The sequence below is a fragment of the Arachis duranensis genome, chromosome 1, assembly GCF_000817695.3.
Source record: "Arachis duranensis cultivar V14167 chromosome 1, aradu.V14167.gnm2.J7QH, whole genome shotgun sequence".
Lineage (NCBI taxonomy): Eukaryota > Viridiplantae > Streptophyta > Magnoliopsida > Fabales > Fabaceae > Arachis > Arachis duranensis.
Window position 1 is genome coordinate 1284167 of NC_029772.3, and position 13344 is coordinate 1297510.

At 30.9% G+C, this 13344-nt stretch overlaps 1 protein-coding gene across 1 annotated transcript; it reads left to right on the plus strand.

Moving 5' to 3' along the window:
* The first annotated feature begins 10172 nt into the window (after window positions 1–10172).
* LOC107486344 (probable pectinesterase/pectinesterase inhibitor 6) lies at window positions 10173–11647 on the plus strand. Its single transcript, XM_016106915.3, has one exon. It carries the CDS (start codon window positions 10256–10258, stop codon window positions 11447–11449), a length of 1194 nt encoding a protein of 397 aa, XP_015962401.1. The 5' UTR covers window positions 10173–10255; the 3' UTR covers window positions 11450–11647.
* The last annotated feature ends 1697 nt before the right edge of the window (window positions 11648–13344 follow it).

Genomic DNA, 13344 nt, shown 5'->3' on the forward strand with positions numbered 1-13344 from the left:
AACAATAATGCTATATATGTGAATATAGCCTTTACACAATTTGCATATAATATGACGAGTCAAAGGAAACGAGAGGCCAATGAACTGACACCTGGAAATCACATATTTGAGTGTGTCGAAAAAGGAACAATTCTTGTTGGGACCAGCTTGAGACTCAGATGTCTTATACGACTTACTAACAACCCTACAGCTTGGCATTATCAAATAATTAAAGCATTTTTCGTCGGTAACCATACCCATGATTCCAGTTAACGTTAAACTATTACTTGAACATCGTCCACGATAACATTTTTTGTACCGATAAACAATTTGTTTTGTCTCTAAATAAGATTATTATGAAACTAGAAATGTAACTTCTCACAGAAATAAGTACAGACCTGACTTTTTAAACATGAAATTTGTTTATAATTAGGGGTGATAAATGGGTCATAATTTGTTGGATATTTGTTTAATTCGCTAAAAAAAAAGGTTAGTGGGGTTATAAATTTGAGATTGATATAATAAAAAAATTCGCTAAATTTATACGGTTTAATTCATAAATTTTGGCGAATTTCGACAGAACAGAACGAATTTATTCGACAGACTTTTAATTTTAAGATGATAATTTAATTTAGAATGTTATTTTTGTGTTTATATTTGAAATGTTAGCTCGTTTTACTTTAAGTTATAATTTGGACTATATTTAATTGATTAGAGACTTGAACCATGTTTAATTATATGTTTTGGATAATGTTAGTTTTATTATTTTGTTTAAAAAAATTTAGTTAATAATTATGTTTATTAGATATTTATAATTATAAAGATTTTAGTGTTATTTGGAGTATCAGATGCAGAAAAAGTGAACTAATTCAGAAAAGGCTTGATAGAGTGCTTGTTGATGAATTTTGGTCCCAATTATATTATCATTCCATGGTCTTTAAACTATTAGAGACAGGTTCTGATTATGCCCCCTCTTTTTTGACACTAACTACCAACCGGAGAGATCAAAGAGGAGATTCAAGTTTTAATCCCGCTGATGTGGTGAAGAAAAAATTCATAACTTCATTAGCGAGGTTTGAAACTCATATATAGAAGGTTCATCAATATTTAAATTATTTTAGAAGCTTAAATTGGTTAGACACCGATTGGTTCTTTGGTAAAAGAACAACTTTACTAATTCTAAAAAAGAGATTATAGAAGTTACTCATCTTCTAGAACAAAAGCAGGCATCAAGTATCATGAGAGACACTAAATTACTTGAGTTTGAACAACGGTTTGAAAAATATATTTGGATGAGAAACTTTATTGAAAAGACAAATTTAGAATTAAATGGTTGAAGGAAGGAGACCAAAATACAAACTTTTTCTATAGAAAATTCAAATCTAGAACCAAAATAAATAAGATATGGGATATATGGAGAAATAATAGAGATGTGACAACAACCAATGCTGATATTACTAAGGTGGCTGAGAATTCGTTCAAGAGTATTTTCACATCTTCTAATCAGGCGGATCTTGAGCTTTTTTTCACAGACTTCGAGTCTAAAGTTACAGCTAACATGAACCGTAGGCTCAAAAGACCCATTTTTATAGAGGAGATAAAAAGAACTATTTTTAGTATCCACCCCCAGAGTACACCAGGAGAGGACGGTATAACGGCTAAATTCTTCCAATTCTACTGGGATATAGTGGGAGAAGACATGCTCTGGACTGTGAGTAGTTTCTTTGCTGGAGGTATAATTTTAAAAAATTTTAACTACACTAATATTTGTCTAGTGCCAAAGGTTCTGGATGCGAGCGATATGAATCAGATAAGGTCTATCAGTTTGTCCTCTATTGTCTACAAAATCATTTCAAAGGTATTGATTCACAGACTCCAAGGATATATGAACAAGATAATTAGCCCTATTTAAAGTGCATTTTTGAAAAGTAGACTTATTTCTGATAACATTCTTATAGTACACGAATATATGCACTACCTTAAACAAAAGAAGCGAGGTTTGGAATACGAAATGGCGCTTAAGTTTGATATGAGTAAAGCCTACAATAGGGTAGAGTGGCATTTTCTATGGTTTATTATGGAGAAGTTGGGTTTTGAATCGAGATTCATGGATTGAATTCGTGAATTGTTGACAACCATTTCTTATACTGTTGTTGTGGAAAGTCAGCCCTATAATTTTTTTAAACCAAATAGAGACATCTGTCAAAGCGACCCTCTATTCCTTTTTTCTTATTATGTGAAGAAGGACTTTCCTTCTTGCTACACAAAGTAGAGCAAAACAGTCTCATTCAAAAAATTCAGATAAACAGAAGATGTCCAACTATAAATCATTTGCTATTCGCTGATGATTCGATTGTATTCGGTAAATCCTTGAAAAATAGTTCTGCCTCTATTTTAAAATTATTGAAATCTTATGAGAGTTTCAGTGGACAAAGAGTTAATCTTAATAAATTGGCCATGTTTTTCAGTAATAACACTCCATAGCTGATTAGAACGTCCCTAGCAGACAGTTGAATATTTCTCACATAGTTGCATATGATAAATATTTAGGTCTACCTTTCCTTGTCAACCGCTCTAAGAAAGTCACCTTCAACTTAATCAAAAATAATGTTCTCAAAAGGATACAAGGATAGAAAATGTGCTTGTTATCTAATGGAGGAAGACAGGTATTATTCTGAGCAGTTGGTGAAGCCATACCAATATACATATGGTCATGTTTTAAACTTTCGGACAACTTGTTAAATGAAATTCACAGTATTCTAACCCAGTTATGGTGAGGGTAGCAAGGTTCTGAAAGGTGAATGGTGTGGATTAGTTGGGATAAGATGACTAGACCTAAGAAAGAAGGCGGGCTTGGTTTTAAAGATCTCAGGATTCAAAACCTGGCTCTTTTAGATAAATAGTGTTGAAAAATCATGACTCAACCTAACTCTTTTCTTTCTAGAATACTTAAAGGTAAATACTTCAGATTTAATTCTATCCTTACAGCAGAAGTAGGAACCTTACCTTCTTGTGGTTGGCAAAGTATTTTTGAAGGAAGGCGTTGTAAAGAAAGCATTAGTTGAAAAGTAAGTTCTGGTGATATCTGAATCCTCAATAAACCATAGCTTCCTCCTCCTTATCCCTTCACTATTCTATCATTTGCGGCACTACTATCAGATAGTTACCATCTGTTATAGGTGAAAGACCTATTTTTTTCAAATAAATAATGAAATCAAATATTAATTTCAAATCTTTTTGCTCTAAAAATTGCTCAATGAATCATCTTCATAACCTCATGATAAGGTGAAGACACAATTCAATGGGTAATAAATTAAGTAAAAACATATGATGTGGCATTAAGGTACATGATTGTTTACCAATTTTATCATATCTCCATTGAATTTTGTCCGAATTTCATGCAACATAGCCGGTTTGAAGCCATTTATGGAAGCTATGAGAATCCTCACAATATTTTGCTTTTTGCGTGAAAAATCCTCCATGGTAAGCTTCCTGTTTTACTTCTCATCCACCAGCAGTTTCCATCCACTCCGACAACTTGTCCCATCTGCAAGTTAGCTCCAGAATCACTCATACACTGTCTATCTTTTTGTGGAGACGTTAATCTAGTGTGGAAGAAGAGTTCTTTGACTTACCTCATTCCAAACCATAGATGTTCCTTGTTCTTTGATTGGTGGAGGGATTCGTTGTTACAAATTGGATTTCAAGAAACAAGCCATCAAAGAGCTTGACTGGTTTTGATTATAGCTTAGAATATTTTGAAGGAGAGGTGTCAACGAGTCTTTGAGCATGTTTAGGAGCCTCCGGAAAAAGTATTAGCAACATCGCTTAAGTTGAACTAGGAGCTATTAATTTCACCTTATGCATAGTGCCTTAAGATTTCTTCCTTATCTACTTTTTTATGCTATTTTCTTTTTACAATTTCACCTATTCGTGAATATTTGGGAATCCTCTTTTTTCTATTTTGAGTAAAGTATGGTTTTTCTCCCTAACATTTGGGATAAGTCCTATTTGTGTCCCTAACATTTAAATCGTCCTATTTGTATCCCTAACGTTTATAAAAGTGATTCAATGTTATCCTACTATCAATTATACTAACAAATCAGATTATATTTTTCAATTATTATCATTTGGATGTATTCATTCTCAATTAGGTCTCACTTTGATGTGTTCGATTTTAATATTATACCCACTATTTGTGTTTAGATTCAATTATGTCCCTAGAAAAGTGAATTATGTAAATGTTGTAGGAATTAGTTTCAACTTTTGATGAGCTATTTTTCGGAGTGGATCATCGATTTTATCCCAAACATTTGTATTCTAACTTTAAGAAGAGATTTTTAAAACTCAAACTAAAGCATTCATGATGTGTAATTGACGGCAGGATAACATTGAACCACTTTTACAAACGTTAGGGATACAAATAGGACGATTTAAACGTTATGGACACAAAGAGGATTTACCCCAAACGTTGGGAACAAAAACAATACTTTACTCTTCTATTTTTCTTGTCCTGACTTTTGAACATTATATTATTTAATTTTTTATTGACTAAAATACCACTATTATCTTTAAAAAAAATAATTTCTTTCAAAAAAGAGAGAATGAATTGGCAAACTTAGCTCGCCAACCCGTCAATCTTCTATTAGGCAAAGTGAAGTAAAAATTTTGGAACAGCTTCAATAGACAGCACGAGACGAACTTTTAATGGGACGGAATAGGATAAGATGAATTAGTCCACTTGCCATCCCTATTTATGATTGATATAAACATATAATATGATAATTAAAAAATAATTAATTATTTAAATATTAATAAATATTAGTATATTTTTAATGAGTCAAAGTAAATTATTTATTTTTATTTATTATAATAGTGTAGTCTTTATTTATATTATTTTATTATTATTAATATTTATTAATACTCACTACTATTTAAATAGTCAATTATTTTTTAATTATCATTTATATATTTGTATGAGTGATGGGAGTTATAGTTAAGTTGTGCCTAACAAATAATAATGACAAAAACAAGAAAGAGATGGATTAAATTAAGAATTTAAAACCGTCAAAATAAAAAATTAGCCCAACCTGTACCATTGAATCGACACATTCGGGTAGAACGGATCAATACTTTATTTTTTAAAATGAAAAGAATATTTTGATAATAAACAAAATCCTAAAAATTAAATATCTCACAGCTGCTTTCTTTTAATTTTTTCAAAATAAATATTTTACATATTTTATTTAGAAATATAGGTAATTTAGATACAATTTATCTTTTTATATCATATTATCTCGTTTACAATATAAACGATTTAATTATGAATATATCTCATTTATAGTGTAAATGAGATAAGACATAGATTTTAAACACATAAAACAGGTGATACATAAAAAGTTACGTGCTTAACATATCTTGTTTACACTATAAACGAGATATGTATAAAGAGAAGACAAGCACACTATAAATGAGATATGACCATAATTTAATCGTTTACACTATAAACAAAATATAGTACAATAAATTTAAATCGGTTATATAAGGAGATGCAAGTATTAGCTTTCCTCACAAACATATCAGTTCCTTTTCTCCATTCTTTCAATAAGTTTAGTAAAAATGCCTAGTGATGAATATATATTTATGAGTGTAATCCTAATTGTCACATAAAAAATAGTTATGATAGAGTTGTATTTGAGTGTGATAATCCTATCATTTTGCACACTCATCATTTAAGTTTTCTGTCTGAGTCAAAGAGCCTAATCTTGACGAGCATAAATGCTAATATAGGACAAAGAAAATTGGAAGAGTTCGATATAGGTTGTTAATTAACACCGATAGAAAATAGAGTATTTTATTTTTTTATTTTTTTTTTACTCGACGGTAATAAGCATGTGCACCTAATGTTTGATGTCCATGGGAGAATCATGGCCCAACAAGTGATGGAGTTTTCTGCAAAGGTTGGTAACATAGGTGGTAGTGGTTCTAGGTATTCGAATTTTGTCTAAAATTACCCAACTCTTACACTATCTCCTATGCACTGTGCTAGTCTAGTGGAACACATTGACGTGGATATTGATGAGTCGGATGAAGAATATGTCGCGGATAACAATGAAAGTAGTTCTACTGAGGATGAGGAGAAATTTGTGCCTGAGACCCCCCGGTAGATGGATCAGTTCGATATCTTTTGCCTGTCCCACAATCAATTATGGAGTTGTCGCTACTGTAGCTAGCCACTATCACACGTTGAATCTTGACACGATGTATAAGAATACTCTATTTTTCAATATAGGAGGAGATGATTACATCATAGATGACAGTGTAAAATTTTGCATTGGTTATAGATTCAAGAGCAGGAAGACTGTCATACTAGGTGTGAAAAGTTATAACATTCGGAGGAGTGCCGAGTATAGGGTCGTGGAGTCTGATAAAGCAAATTAAAGTACCATGTGTATTGGATATAATTTGCAGCAGGATGTCTTTAGAATTTCCGTGTTGCACTTTGACAGAATCTTGGATATTGGTAAGCCACTTCTTAATGTCTCAAAGAAGTTTATTGTTCATTAAAACCAATAAAATCAATCAAACTACCCTAACTAGATGCTTCTTTATTAAAAGAAGAAAATAACAACACTAATCTCAAAGTCAATCGCTCCAACAATATGCCATGTCGTATTCAGCTTGTTGATATTATCTGACCATGCATTTGTGCACATCATAGTATCCAACAAACTCAAATATTTTAAGACAAAGCTCTAAGATAGAGAAGAAAATCCAAAAGGAGTGAAAATAACAAATGAGGGACGGTGTCAACGAGTTGCTTATATAGGTCACACTTGAACATATCTCGTTTACTTAACATACGTGTACCCGTGATATCTTCAGAAGTGTATGTACTTTATCTCGTTTATAGTATAGACGAGATATATTCATAATTAAATTATTTACACTATAAATAGGATAAGTAGCAGGACACAAAAAATAAATTATGTTCAAATTATCTATACTCTAAATAAAATATTTATTTTAAAAAATCTATTTCTTCTCATTCTCTCTTTATCGTCTTTGCTCTCAGACATAAGTAACACGAAGATCAACAACATCGCCAATCCCCAAACATAGTTAAGATTTAATTTTCACTATATCAACTAATGATACAAGATAATATTTATCTTAAACTTCTTATCCTTTTTCAATTCAAATACAATTATCTAAAACCTTTAAATATTTTTTTTCAAGTCTTTTTAAATTAAAAAACAATTCAAATCACAAAAGATTTAAATATTTAAATATTTTTTCCAAAGATTCTCAGATACACTTTGATCACTCTAAAATCATATTAAAGAGTATACAAACATTTTCTTTTATCAAAGATAATATGTTATTAATGCAATAAACGGTCCACTAAAAACTACATACAAAGACATAATTGAAAAAATCTAACAAAAGTCAAAATTCAAATGTAATTGAATTATATCGAGTTGGGAGAGTAACTTCTTTATTTTTACAGAAACAATTTTATTGTCTTTTCTCTCACGAAGAACACTATGCCAAACTCAGCTTCTTCTTCTCTTTTGCATGAATTGACAGACCACTTCAACACACATTCAAGATGTCTTTCATTTTTTATTGAAGACCAATTCATTCCTTGTTTTTCAAATTTGCCAGCATAAATTTGCTGCTAGCTCTATTTCATTTGAGTAATTGTAATTTCTATGCCTGATTGCTTGTATTAACTCTGACCATCGTTCTCATATTTTCACTTGTTGTGCAGGATCAAAAAATCCAGCTCTGCGAGCTTCCGTCGCTTCCGCTGAATTCGGACAGTAAAAAATATAGCGACTCGCTGTTTCTTTGTGCTTGACAACGAGCACAAATCAAGTTAGAAGAAGTAATTCCGGAGTGCATCTTTTTGTTGACTGTTAAGTCTTCATGAACCATCTTTTAAATAAAATTTTTAATTCTAGGTTGGCTTATTCTCCAAATCTCTTTCTGCTCGTCGATCAAGGAAGAATTTTGCTCGAGAATAGTATAAGAGAAAGGCTACTTGGTATCCTGACGCTACAGAATATCTACCGTTGTTAGTCCACATTCAGGTTAGTTTATCTTTGCCTTCACTTATAGGAGTATTGAGGATTGCTTTAGCAATTTTTGGTTGAAAATTACTATTTTTACCTGGTCTTAAGTTTTGTTAGGCAAAATTAGTCTGAGACCCATTAAAAAATTTTGTCATTATTTTGGGTAACAATAGGCATACTTGCAGTGTATTCTTTGACCCAAAAGTCTATCTGAATGTTTACTGTATTTTTTCTATCAATTTTTTAGATTAGTATTTTTTTAGGATTTTTCTGCCCTCCATGACACTCCTCCAATCCCATAATGGGTTATTTCTTATTTCTGCTCTCTATTTTTTTATCCTCACCAAAACTATAAGATAGTACGATATAACTCTTACATTAAAATATTAGACAATCAAAAAAAGCTTAACATATAAATGAGAATTACTGTAATTACTGTTTTTATTAAAACCTCTCTACCACTAAAAAAAGTAGAGCCTATTTTTACTGTTAAAATTTTTTATTGACCTTATATTAAAAAAAATAGAGCTTGTTTTTATTGTTAAAGTTTTTGATTGACCTTATTTTTAATTTAGTTAAAAGAAACTCTCTTTAAACCTTAAACAATTAAGGACGATATCTCCAAATACTTATTTTGATTTTCGATATGCAGAATCATAAGAATATTAACCAATTGATCTTGGGTTTGAATCGTGTATTTTTACCAGAAAATAGAGGATTTGAAAATCCATACATACACATACACATATACATTAGTAACATACCCATGTAAATATGGTGGGAGTTAGTCTTTGGAGCCTTTGAATTCTTTATATTTTTACATGTTTTAATAATGCTTATTTAATTATATAATATTTTTTTCTAGTACGACTCTCCTTTAATTTCCAACATTTCTGGATCCGTTTGTTACAATGTCTCTCCGTTTCCCTAACAAAGAGGTTAGAACTCATCTCATCTTGCCGGATAAGAGCTATATATAATTTGGCATATCATTATTCAACTCAAGAACGCTACCAATTATAAGAGATTCTAACTGCAATTAACCAAAGTGACTCCAACTCGAAAGAACTGATTTGCATACCCATTAAAGTTTGTTGTCTATCATCCAAAAGTGATAATAACAACTATAAAATAGAAAACTAATCTTTGTGGATGGGCTATTATCATTCTTAATAAATGCATGCATCACGTCAACTTTGTTTTGAAATATGACGTTCAAGAAAATTCTCGACATACAATAACATATTTTCTGGTGGCCTAGCTTGCACTGCACGTACGCTTCAAAATAAATTTAAAATATAATTATTTTTGTTTAGCATTAGCTTAGCTTGCACCTGTCAAAATTAAGTTAGATTGTAATTAATTTTCTTTTCATAAATACTAATTAATTGTATATTTATAATTAATGTTTAAACTCCTAGCATATGACATTACTATGGATAAGCAATAATAAAAAGTCCTCCCATTATGAATTCAACTAAATATTTATTACCTAGTTACTTTTTTAATCTATACATTCTAATATGTAAGACAAAAATGCTATTTAAAAATAATTGTTCTGATATTCAAAAATAAAACGTGCAGTGGTCACTATAATTTAAATTAGCTATATTAGATATATATTAAAATTAATATTAAAATTAATTATTACTATAAAATATACATTATAAACGAATTAATTACATATATATTTATATATAAATATATAATAACTGATTTTAGTGTATAAAATAATATTTTTATATTTAAATAAGTGTCACATTTTAGTTATAAATAAAAGTATCATATGAATATAGAATAAATTTTCAAATAATGGTCCTTAATTATAGCAGACAATTAGGTTTTGGAAAACCAAATTAAACCATGATTTATTTAATTTTTATTATTTTGCAGATGAACTACTATACTTTTTTTATATTTTAATTGACACGTAGATAGATCATAAACCACATTGCCCTTAAATAGGTTATTAGTCAGCAACTTTAGAAAATACAAAACCCACATTAATACCTCAACTGTATTGTATCACTCACAAATAAGAATTATCCATACCTTTCTGGCCTATAAATAGCACATCTTCACTGGCACTTTTCATTCATCAGCATTCAACAATAATCCAAATATATACAAGCTAAGAATATAATTCTCTCATTGCTACCTATCTAGGTTGCCTTATTATTGGTCATTTCATTTTCATAATGGGGGGCAACTTGGTCATTGCATACATTATTTTATCCTTGTATTCTCTCTTCATTATTGTGCATGGCACTGATAATAAGTTATCATGCAATCAAACTCCATATCCCAGTCTTTGTAACCATTACATTATTGGCACTACCAATTATTCAATTTCCTCTTCTTATTATTCCTTCCATGACATGGCCCTTAAGGTCACCATGGACCAAGCAATAGTAGCACACAAACTTGTCTCATCAACCATGGAATCCAACCATTTCAAAGACAAGAGAGCCAAGTCCGCATGGGAAGATTGTTTGGAACTCTATGAGAATACAATCTATCAGCTCAACCGTTCAATGAGCTCAAACAATCTAAACGACAGGTTAACATGGCAAAGTGCTTCTATTGCCAATCAACAAACATGCCAAAACGGTTTTCTTGATTCTAACCTTTCATCTCACTACCTAAACTACTTTCCATCCATTTCAACCAACTTATCCAACTTGCTCAGCAACTCTTTGGCCATTACCAATACATTAACGTCCTTCACTTCGTTACCAAAACACCCGGTTGCTCGCGGCGGTCGAAAATTGCTTTCTTTTAATGGCTTCCCAGAGTGGCTATCTCCTTCCGACAGGAGGCTTCTTCAGGATTTGCCGGGAACGGCGGCACCGAAGGCGGACATTGTGGTGGCACAGGACGGGAGTGGGAATTACAAGAGTGTTTCGGAGGGCGTGGCGGCGGCCGGTAGGGTGAATAAGAATGGTCGAGTGGTTGTGTACGTGAAAGCTGGCGTTTACCGAGAGAGTGTGAACATAAAGGGAGGTATAAAAAATTTGATGATGTTTGGGGATGGTATTGGAGCTACCATTATTACGGGTAGCAAGAATTATGAAGATGGCTCCACCACTGTTGGTTCAGCTACTTTTAGTAAGTACATACCTTATATTGATATGGTGGTGAAGAGTAGCCTGGACGGTTTGATTGAAGCGGCAGGGTGGATGCCATGGGCGGGAAGCTTTGCCTTGAATACATTGTATTATGGAGAGTATATGAATATTGGAGCTGGTGCTAACACTGCAGGGAGGGTTAAATGGCCTGGCTTTCATGTTATTACCAACCCTTCTGAGGCTTTGAAATTTACTGTTGCTAATTTCTTGGATGGTGGATCCTGGATTCCTGGCACTGGTGTTCCCTTTGAAACTGGCCTTTGAACTTGTCAATTTAATTTCATTAGTTGTGGGTGTGTCTTGGGTGTCTCTCTGTCTATAGTGTTAGTTTAAATTTGTGTTCCCTCAAGGACAGGGGAGTGATTGGGAAAATGTGTATATGATTAATTTGTTGTAGGTTCAAAGTCTTCAATTTAATTTCACTAAATTTGTAATTATATACTTATTGAAAGAAATTTTATATCTCCATAATGAATATTTGATTCTGATTATTTGATAATTCAGATTGATCAGGGATTAACTAAATTCAATTAAGAAAGATAACGATAATAATCAATAACAAAATTTAAGTCTTTTTTATAACTAAGTCCAACTAAGTTTGTTTAAATTTATCAAAATTTAATTTTATTATTAGAACGAGAATATAGGCTCTAACTACATGAAACATTTTTTGCTTTTTTTTTTTGCATTTTTTCTCTTTCTTCTTCTCATCCTCTTTCTTCTTCACATTCTTCTCCCTTTTTCTTTTTTGCGTGTTTCCTTCTCATCGTCATTCTTTTATTATTTTTATGGCATTTTTTCTCTTTTCTTTCTAGTAATTTTGCATCATTATACGTTTTTTTTCTTCTTTGTTTGATTTATTTTTATTTTTATTATTGTTAAGAGAGTAAATGAGAAAGTAAAGCAAAAAGAAAATAAATAAGAAAAGAAGACAATAATGATGAAAAAAAGAAGAAAGAAGAGGAGGAATTTTGAGTTATCATTAAATAATTTTGGTGCATTCTGAATTTAAATAAGGTGAACTTTTTGTCTGTGCTTGTTTTGAATTGAGTTTATTTGTGTGTCGTCATCATTAAATAATTTCGGTGTATTTTGGATTTAAATAAGGTGCATTTTTTTCCTAAACTTGTTTTGAACTAAATTTGTTTGTGTGTCGTCATCATTAATTAATTACGGTGCATTATGGATTTAAATAAGGTGTACTTTAAGTCTAAACTTGTTTTAAACCAAGTTTGTTTGTGTGTCATCATTGTTAAGGAATTTCGATGCATTATGTTATATATATATAAAGAAGACAACGATGATGTCAATAACAATAATGAAAGGAAAAAATGAGGAAAAAAAAGAGAAAAAAAAGCAATAATAACTTCTTCTTCAAAAATGTTAAAAGTCATTCCAACCTTTTGGTATAAACTGTTCATCAACACACAGAAAAAACATCGAAAACTATTCTTGATTAAATCAAAATGTATTTTTAAATGCACCGAAACTAGAAACAAAAATAGATTCAACAAAAAAATTCAAAAAACCTAAATTATATTCAAATTCAAACCTTCAACTATGAACACCAAGTTTCACAAACAAAAACGAAATTGTTCAACTACAAGAGCATCAAATACTAACGAACTACATTAACGAAATTTGAACCAAACCTCATCTACTTAATTCGTTTTAAAACAATAATTCAATTCATCCTAGTTTAATTGACAGTGTGAACTTACATCATTCATTATCTTCGAAAATGAAATATCTGTTCAAACTTAATTCACAGTTTGATTTAGAAAAATACTGATCTAAATGTTCAATTCAGATTAAAGAGTATTGATCGTGAACAAAGAGAATGCAGAAAATGAAGAGAACACAGAAAACGCAGAAAAGGAAGAGAACCTATAAAATGTAAAAAATGCTGAAAAAATTTGAAAAAAATACGAAATCTACATAAAAAAGATAGTTATATAGTCGCATGTTAAGTCAAAAGGTTGTTAGAGGTAATGTCGCGTGGAGCTGAATTAAGTTATAGCAACTTAGTTGAATTTAATTGATTAAATGACCTAAAAATAAAGATTTATTGAATCAATCAATAAATAAGAGCAATTTTAGATGATAAATTTTTTTTTGGTGATTAGATAATAAATTTAAAAGATTAGTTATTTTTGATT